At 38.5% G+C, this 10,000-nt stretch overlaps 1 protein-coding gene across 3 annotated transcripts in view; it reads left to right on the top strand.

Moving 5' to 3' along the window:
• Positions 1 to 10,000, top strand: part of mast1a (microtubule associated serine/threonine kinase 1a) — a 120,601-nt gene that overhangs the window by 52,646 nt on the left and 57,955 nt on the right. For all 3 annotated transcript variants that reach the window (XM_037543213.1, XM_037543212.1, XM_017720674.2), the window contains 3 exons: positions 724 to 812; positions 1,307 to 1,382; positions 9,375 to 9,447. In XM_037543213.1, coding sequence (XP_037399110.1) covers positions 724 to 812; positions 1,307 to 1,382; positions 9,375 to 9,447 — 238 coding nt within the window. The remainder of the gene's footprint in view (positions 1 to 723; positions 813 to 1,306; positions 1,383 to 9,374; positions 9,448 to 10,000) is intronic.

Here is a 10,000-nt window from a genome sequence, read left to right as displayed (position 1 = left end):
TACTTGTGATTTTTTTCTCCTTCAATGACTTATTGGTTCAAAATATTGACTTACTATGTCAAAATAGTGACTAATGTCGTAATAATGAGGTTATCCTAAAATAATTCTGTACACCTCAGGCACCATTTAAGGTGGAACGGGGGAATTCGAATGACAATCAGGCGAATGAGAAACGACTTCAGCCTCGTAAAAATTCAAACATTGAGAAATTTTACAAGAAACGATTTCACTTTTGAGGAAAAGTTTCCTGCCGGAGATGCGAGAAAAGTGGCTATAGCTGAGCTAAAGCTTAAAGCAGAGCAAAGTGAGTCTGTGTTTTCGTTTATATTGTATTTACTAACCTATACTAGAACATTAGCACATACTGAGACATACTTACAGCCAAGATGGTAAAGTGGACATAAAATGTTGTGGCTGTCAAGGTGGTTTGGTTATTGTTGAAAGGACAAAACGGCTCTTCTTAACATTTGGGTTGCTGACCCCTGGCCTAGAACAGAGACCACGCCTGTTCCAAGTCTGTGAAGCATTTACAGTTGATCTTATTTGCTGAATTGGTCGATGAGGCCGTTTTGGTGCTCTGTGTGCTGACTGACTAGAGCAGAGAAGAGTGCTCTCCCAGGCTTTTCTCTCCGTGTTATTGATTATCATTATGTGTACCAATAACAGGAGGAGATAAATAATAACCTCCCCCACTCACTCTTGGTCTGTTTCTGTGTGTTGCAGCTGTCGCACCAGTAACAGGAAGAGCCTGATACTGACCAGTACATCGCCCACTCTGTCGCGGCCGCACTCGCCTCTACCTGGACACATAGGTAAACTCAGTTAAGATGCTTGTTTATTAATGTGCATTATAAAAGGGATCTATACTCTGACCGGCTGAGCCACATTCAGATCTGCTGTGATAAATAAACCAGCGGTGATTGAATTCTATATTAGGTGAGTTATTAAAAACCACTGTGATGTAGGAATAATCGTTGGCTGTTAACATTGCTTGGCAGCCATAACCCACTGTTATTGAACTACAGTGCTACAGAGGAGTTGTTTATTGTGTTTCTCATTGTTGTTTATTGAACATTGGTATATTTTAGCATATTTTATTTTGTATATAGTCATTTTAAATGACTGCATGGCCTCTCATGGTTCAACCTTTAACCTCTCAAATGACCAAACATTTATTCCACACTTTTATAACTTAAGAATACCTCAGCCAGTGTGTATTGCAGTCCATGTAGTTACCAAATAGCTGTAGGACGTAGTAAGTGAGGAGTTTTAAGGTCATCACTCTCTTTTCTCTTCCTCTAAACAGGAAGCAGTCCGCTGGACAGTCCCCGTACTTTTTCACCCAGTGGCCCCGCCCACTTCTCTTTCGCCTCTTCCAGAAGGTAAGAAAGATGCACTTTTCCACTGCTCATCTAGTCACAATAACACTGGGTTTCCAGTGAACGCTCCAGGCCGAACCTCCTATAAACACATTGACCTCACCTTTGGGTACTGTGTAACAGGGCTTGCACAAACTAGTTGGCTGACAAGTCCATGTACTCTGTCCACTGAGCACCCGCATGGAAATAAATCTGCAAAAACATTTGGAGTTTGCTTGTGACGTCACAATCAAGAACATTTCACATCATCCTTTCACCCTACAGCAGGTTAGCCACGCCCATTCAGCCTACAGCACAGTAGCCACACCCATTTAGCCTGCAGCAGATTCGTGGAACTTCTCGAAGACATGGGCCCCATTATGTCAGCGTAAAGCTAACACTGCATTCTGCCATAGGACATCATACCAACAGTTAAATGGTGGTGGTAGTGTGATGGTCTGGGGCTGCTTTGCTTCTGCAGGACTTGGACAACTTATAATAATTGATGAGACCATGAATTCTGCTCTCTTGCAAAAAATCCTGAAGGAGAATGTCCGCCTGTTAGTTTGGCAGTTTGCCTAAAGCCTAAAGCTGAGTGAAAGTTCTGACTTGAATCCCGTTGAGATGCTGTGGCAAGACCTTAAACAGGCAGTTCATGCTGGAAAACCCTCCAGTGTAGCCGATTTAAAACAAGAGTGGGCCGAGATTCCTTCGCAGACTCACAACTAATCTCAAACGTTTGATTGCAGTTGTTACTCCAAGGGTGCCACAACCAGTTATTAGGTTTAATGGGGCATTTACTTTTCCGCATAGGTGATACGGCTTTTGAAGAAATTTTCATCTTCAGTAAATAGAACGATCTTTTAAAAGCTGCGTTTTTGGTTTACTCATGTTGTCTTTACCTTGTATTTTGGTTAGTTGGATGATCTGAAACATTTAAATGTGACAAATTAGCTAAGATAGACAAAATCAGGTGGGAGCAAATACTTTTTCACAACACAACAGTTATATAAAGGTGATCGTTTGACATGTCTGGGTTATGAATGATGTTTTTTTGCAGTGTAATTAAGCCAGTGTCACCCACTTATTATGATAATATTTATGATTAGTCATCAGGAGGGTTAGTAGTTTTGGATGTGTTTACTGACAGACTAACGTCTGAAGAGCTGAGTCATTTTGTTTTCCACTGTGGAGAAAGTATTAATAGAGAGGCGTTACCATAGTGACTGCATTCAACAACACAAACGTCTCAACTTTGATTTACTTTCTTTAATCATTCGGGCACTCTGAGATCTACGTTAGACAGATAAGCAAAAGAAAACAACAACATAAACAGAATGCACTTTTGTCCAACATTGGTGTCTATTTCTGTAGTTCTGTCCTTCAGTTTATTCTAAATTCATATATATATATATATATATATATATATATATATATATATATATATATAAGCAGTTGCACATATATTTTCTTAAGCTGATTGCTGCTTTATTCTGTTCACAATTTTAGACATTGTTTGAATATGTTAAGCTAGCATTAAAAAGCTATTCCAATGTAAAATTTTTATGAATCAAAGAGGAATTCTACTGATTTTTCAAAATTTCTGTAAAATTGAGTCATTGAGGCAAAGTCATTCAGAGTGTTTTGGTGTGAAATTGTTCAATCTAGACAAACGTACCTAATGAAATTTCTTTACCGTGGTGGTGATAGGAACCAAGGGGTGTAATGTCTGTATTTTAATATAGCCATTTTATTTACCATCCACGACAGCCATGTCTTTTCTGAGTTTTTGTATGCAGAGGATAAATAGTGGTAAACTTGAAAAAATAAGTTTTCTTTTGGAGACCTTTTTTGTTTACCTTGCATGAACCTCTCCACATTGAATATGTTTCGAAAAATATATTGTAGACCACAGCCTTGTGTCAAAACTGTCATAAAACAGTGTCTCAGGCGTTAGACAAAGTATCTATAACCAGTCAACATAATAACTTTCTGTGAGGTAGAATTTAGAGGCATGAAACTCTTCTTCAGATGTCTGGTTCCTATCACTACCCATGCTGAGTCTGTAAGAGTTGGAGCATTTCATATTAAACCACTCTGAATGACTTCATTTCCATTTTAATAGTTGAAATACGCAGAAATAATTGAGCCCCTGAAACAGTTTAAAAGCCTAACTTTATTTTAAATACAAGGCATCAGGCAATGCCACACTATGCTAATATGATTTTTACAAAAGTGACTCATACAGTGTTTTTCATTGCAAAGACTCAGTTGTGCAATTATGCAGAATTGGTGGAATTCACCTTTAAATAAGCCAGTACACATAAAGGCAGTGGTTCTGTGGTTCTGTACAGAACCATGAACACTCAAAGATCCATTTCACACTTAAATGGTTCTTTGTATGGTGAAATGGTGCTTCAGATTGATGGGTTTTAGATCTTGTATCGGATGTATGGTTCTAAATAGAACCATAAACAACAATGCGTTGTCCATCAATATGAAGAACCAGTTCACCATACAAAGAACCATTTAAGTGTTCATGGTACTTTGAGTGTTCGTGGTTCTGTATAGGAGAATGTACCTATGTATAATAATACATTTCCAAATAAATTTTCCAAAGACATTAAATAACAAAATAGATTAAAGGGGCATATCGTCACTGTTGGAACCAAACAGTATGTCTCAATTTTTGTCATTTTTTGTTGTGTGTATTTTTCTGTTTTTTAGAATTTATAAATGCCTTTAAGATCTGTTTAAAATTTCATGAATGCTTCAAAGAAGCAAACCTTGTTCTATTAACTTCCATTAAAATGTTTTTTCCTTCACCTGTAAAGTGACCATTTTGGTGATATGAGGTTTTGCAGTAGTCTTAAAGAGACATATATATATATATATATATATATATATATATATATATATATATATATATATATATATATATATATATATATATATATATATATATATATATATATTTATATATATATATATGTAGGTATAACCCTGAGATATACAATCCCATCCACTAAAATACACACACTATAAAACATTTTACTGTAAAATTACTGTACATTACTTGAGTGCTGTGACTTCACAGCCACTTGCACCACAAGATAAATGTGATGTAGCTGCATTCTGCTGTACACTTACAGTAATTAAAATACAGTAATCCCTTGTATTTCTATAAAGCAACTATAAAAGTAATGCAGCTCAGTAGACAGTCATTTACTGTAAATTTACAGATTAAAAACTTGATTTGAATTTTATCAGGTTAATTAAAATATACTAATTAAAATGTCAATATGAGTGACTAAATTTATTCACAGTGCTTTGCATGTTTATGCACAGAATATCTCAAATATGTACTTTTTTTTATTAAACGCAATTTCACAATAAAGGTCTGTGAAAGAAAAAACACAAATGTTATATACCAACAACATGTACTGCCATATCCAATAATACTGTGTGGTACAGCTCAACATCAACTTCACTGTAATTTCTTGTAGTATTACAAGTGATAAATATGGTATTTTACTGTTTGAAACTTTTATTTAGTAACACATGAGATGGAAGTTTAGTGACTGCCTATATGGACATTTAAGAATGCCTGCAGTCCTAAAAATGTTTGTAAAAACACTAAAACACTAAGTTAATGATGAACTGTGTGTCCATGCACTGTATTTAAACTGGAAAGGCATTTATTGGCAGATATTTGTCTCTATTACAAGGCATTGAATGGTGTGGACTCCCCTTCTATTAGTTCACTTTGACAGAAGTATATCTCCACAGGCTCATTATCCATTCATTAATTCATAGGCCTGATTCATTCAGCCAAAACCGACACTTTGGATGATGCAAGTGTCAGTCAGTGTGGTCAGTAGCCTGTAAAGAAATGTGACAAGAGCCTTTTGGTCCACATAATCTTTTTTGCTGTTGTTGTCATGGTCAGGCACTGTTGTGTGACACTGCACAGAGAGACAAATGGCACATATCTCACCATCAGAGGGGACGGAAGGCTAGCTGACTGAAAGACGAGTGTGAGGGATAGAGGGAGGGTGGAAAGGAAAGGAAGTGAAGGAGACGGTCGATAGGAGGACCAGGGCTCTGGGGAGCACATTGTTTCCTGTCTGATGCTTCGCTAATATTGGACTTGGCTGGCATAAATCAGACCCTCAGCAGCGCCGCTGTGGAACTGCCTGAAAGCAGTATGTTATACAAGAAAAGAATCCCAGGGGTGATGGGAAGCGTAAAGAACGATTTACAGAGCTGCATGGTGTAGATATTCCCGAATAAAGCATTAGTATCAGGGATAGTTCATTCAAACGATGCTACTGTGGGCAAGTAGCATTTGTTTTCATTGTTCCGTTAGACTGAGTCCATCCAAACAGTGCCAGCCTGGATAAATAAGTGAAAGCTAAAGCTGAGAAGCCAATCTGGCTTTCATTTGCATGGAAAAACGTTCCTTTAAAAACACAGGTAAACAAACGCTTAAAAGGCTGAAAAGCGAAGTGAATTGTGAGCTCTAGAGGGTCTCAAATCAAGAGTGCTTGTTTGCAGCCTTACAGTGGCCTCTACTTTATTAGCAACCAGCTAAAGTCTCACCATGGTACACCATGGATGTACATGGTGCATACCTTGGTGTTCTCTGAGTTAAAGCTAATGCTATCCAGCAAAATTAGTCCAGACAATGCTGGATAACCCTGCTAGAGAACCAGCGCAGTATGCATTCGAATGGTGGTCAAAGCTGGCATATCGCTGTCGTCGGAAGGAAACCTCGTATCTCCAAAACTGGAACTGTACAGGAGAAAGAAAAAAAGATACTGTAGTTTTAATGCCAGTCAAAGGAATCAGACATTTTTCCAAGTCATTTTGGGACGTTTCTTTTGCTCCGTTCCTCATGAAATTTACACACAATGTAAAGAACAACAGGTCCTTCGAAAGTATGTCAAAAACTGAAAAATGACAAAAATGGAGATGCAAGGTTTTCTTCCGACAGCAGCGAAATGCTGGTTAAAGCTGGTTTATACTGGTTGTTGCTGGTTTATGTTGGAGCTGGTTTTGCTGGTGATTAGCATATCAGTTTTCATTGCTGCTAACTAGCAAAACAGCATACAATGTACAACATATGCTGGTATTGCTGGTAGCCAGGCTGGCTAGTCTATGCCAACCCTGCTGAAAAACCCATAGAATCCATACATTTTTTTGGCTCCTGATAGTTTTGCAATATGTTTTGACTTTGTTAAGTGGTCAATATCATAGTGTAAAGGATACCGATGGTTTAACAGGTGACCAGTGACCTATTCTAAATGCATTTGATGGTCCTTTTTAGCAGGGGATCCTAACTAGCAAAACTAGTTTAAATTCCAGAAATACTCTTAAACTTTAAAGTTAAAAATACTTTAAAGGTAGGATAATAAACTCAACTGGGAGCTCCAGGTCTCAGTAATGCAGTATGTTTCCCATCTGAAGAGTGCTTTATATAATTTCATCATAGTGCAGATACAATTTATGCGGGTACGTAGACTAAAGTGGGTAATGCATGAACTCTAATGCTAACTAAAGTAGCTTTCATTTTAATTGCACTTCTTTTAAAATGAGATGTAAACAAATGCCTGAAGGCTGGAGTAATAGGATGAACTGAGCTGTATAAGCCTGTATAAGAAAGCAGGTAGTTCCCTATAAAATGTAACCCTGGTAAGAATATATGGTACTTTTACTGCTGATGGGATTCCTGCCCTTCCACTCGTTTATAATCCCCACCCCACGCTGTTATCTTGTCACGGTTGCTTAGCAACCACCAAGTGTGCCATGAACCCCATTGCTGGCTTTAGCTGGTAGCTTCCTCAGCTGTGCTTTCTGAGCACTGAAGACTGAAGAACTAGCCAGAAGAAGTGAGTTTGATTTGAAGTGTACGCTATTGTCCATATCATTTATGCTAATAAATTCACATGGGGCAGTCCATCTCAAGGGGCTTTTAACTGACCATACCAGTAAAGATGTACAGTGTGACAGCAGTAGGCTGTGATACAGACTCTAGTTCTGCAAAATGCAGATTTTTTTCTTTCTCTATAAAACGAAGGCCTAGCTAAGCCTCGCAATTGGATTGGTCTGTTCAGTGAACATTTCAACTTAGATTAAATAGCATTTGACTGTGGTGAAGACAGACCTGTCTCATTAACGGAATTACTGTGACACCTCAGCCAAAGACTTTGAATTAATGAATGTAAATGTACATACATGCTTTAGTTCAACTAAGACTAGGAGGCGCCAACAAGTGCGTGTTCTTCTAGGGCAGGGGTCGCGAACTGTGGTCCTGGAATGCAGGTGTCCTGCAAAGTTTGATGATTTTTCCCCTCTTAACACAGCAGCCTAACCTGGCTACTAGCTGATGAGTTTAATCAGGTGTGTTTGAGTAGGAAAACCACAAATCTGACTCCAGCTCTTCAGAACCTCAAATGGCCAGCGCTGTTCTATGGGCTAGAAGGATCCATGGTAATCCTGGGAGGGGAAAACAGAAATATTGTTAAGTACAACCCCAATTCCAATGAAGTTGGGACGTTGTGTAAAACATAAATAAAAACAGAATACGATGATTTGCAAATCCTTTTCAACCTATATTCAACTGAATACACTACAAAGACAAGATATTTAATGTTCAAACGGATAAACTTTATTGTTTTTTGCAAATATTCACTCATTTTGAATTTGATGCCTGCAACATGTTCCAAAGAAGTTGGGACAGGGGCAACAAAAGACTGGGAAAGTTGAGGAATGCTCAAAAAACTCCTGTTTGGAACATTCCACAGGTGAACAGGTTAACTGGAAACAGGTGAGTGTCATGATTGGGTATAAAGGGAGCATCCCTGAAAGGCTCAGTCGTTCACAAGCAAGGACGGGGCGAGGTTCACCACTTTGTGAACAACTGCGTGAGCAAATAGTCCAACAGTTTAAGAACAACGTTTCTAAGAACACTGCTAGGAAAAGAAATAAAAATAAAATAGTGCTACTGTAGTGAAATGACAAAAAAGGATGCTTTGTTTTTTCTCTGTACATAACTAAATCTGTGCATCATTCCCACAAAAATAATTATATGAATACAACCCTTGTATAGAAAACTGTGCTGATATTTTAGTAATTCATGAGGAAATTATGTATTTGAAACATGTAAATTAAATGCATCTTTTTTTTCTCAGTGCACACTAGTTCATATTGCCAGGCCAGTTATTCACTCACAGAGCAGGTACTGTTTATGTGGTGGATCATTTTCAGCGCTGCAGTAACACTGATGTGGTGGTGGCGTGTTAGTGTGTGTTGCGCTGGTCTGAGTGGATCAGACACAGCAGTGCTGCTGGAGTTTTTAAACACCTCAGTGTCACTGCTGGACTGATAATAGTCCACCAACCAAAAACATCCAGCCAACAGCGTCCTGTGACCACTGATGAAGGACTAGAGGATGACCAACACAAGCCGTGCAGGAGCAGATGAGCTGTCGTCCCTGACTTTACATCCACAAGGTGGACTGACAAGGTAGGAGTGTCTAATAGAGTGGACAGTGAGTGGACACAGTGATTAAAAACTCCACCAGCACTGCTGTGATCCACTCGTTCCAGCACAACACACTAGCACACCACCACTACGTCAGGGTTACTGCAATGCTGAGAATGATCCACCACCCAAATAGTACCTTCTCTCTGAGGGTGCATGGGGGTCCTGAACACTGAAGAACAGGGTAACAGAGTATCAGAGAAACAGATGGACTACAGTCTGTAACTGTAGAACTACAAAGTGCAGCTATACAGTAAGAGGAGCTGATAAACTGGACAGTGAGTGCAGAAACAAGGAGGTGGTCATGAGGTTATGCCTGATCGGTGTATACATTTACCTTTAAGTTAGCTTACTTTGAATAGACCGAGGTTAAGTTTAGAGCTAGGGTTTAGTTGAAGCGCCGTAGATGGAAGTATGAGTGAAAACGATAAGTATAAAGTGATCTAACACTGTCATCCACTCTCTCTTCAGGGCTGATGGACGCCGCTGGTCTCTGGCCTCCCTGCCCTCTTCAGGCTATGGCACCAACACACCCAGCTCCACGGTACTCTCTTCTGAACTGATCTGTTTAGTGCAGTTGATAAGAAGTTGATTAATTCATGCGTACAGACAGCGAGGATTTGATTTATTTATGTCTATAGTGTTATTTATTTGTCAAATGTGAATGTAATAAATACAATATATTACATCAACACAATTACTATCAAAAGTAAGTAAACTGAAAGACAGATTGTTTTGATGTAATATATTTTGTTCATGTTGTAATTTTGTACACATTTGAATCAAAGCAGTTGCAGTTTATGCACTTTCATGTACAACTCATTCGTAGTCTTACTTTCAGACATTCTACAAAATTAATCTTCGTTTCATCATTTGTTGCTGCAGTTGTTGATCTTCAAAATTAATATGCTGCATATGTTAATTATACATACACCATATGGCCAAATGTGTATGGAAACACCTCCTAATTATTGAGTTCAGGTGTTCCAGCCACACTCATTTCTTAAAGGTGTATAAAATAAAGCCACCGCCATGCAATCTTTTTAGACAAACATTTCCAGGAGAATGGATCGTACTGATGAGCTCAGTGACTTTAA

Source organism: Pygocentrus nattereri, chromosome 12 (genome assembly GCF_015220715.1).
Source record: "Pygocentrus nattereri isolate fPygNat1 chromosome 12, fPygNat1.pri, whole genome shotgun sequence".
NCBI lineage: Eukaryota > Metazoa > Chordata > Actinopteri > Characiformes > Serrasalmidae > Pygocentrus > Pygocentrus nattereri.
Note: the sequence above shows the minus strand (reverse complement) of the source record. Positions and strands in the feature narration are given on the sequence as shown.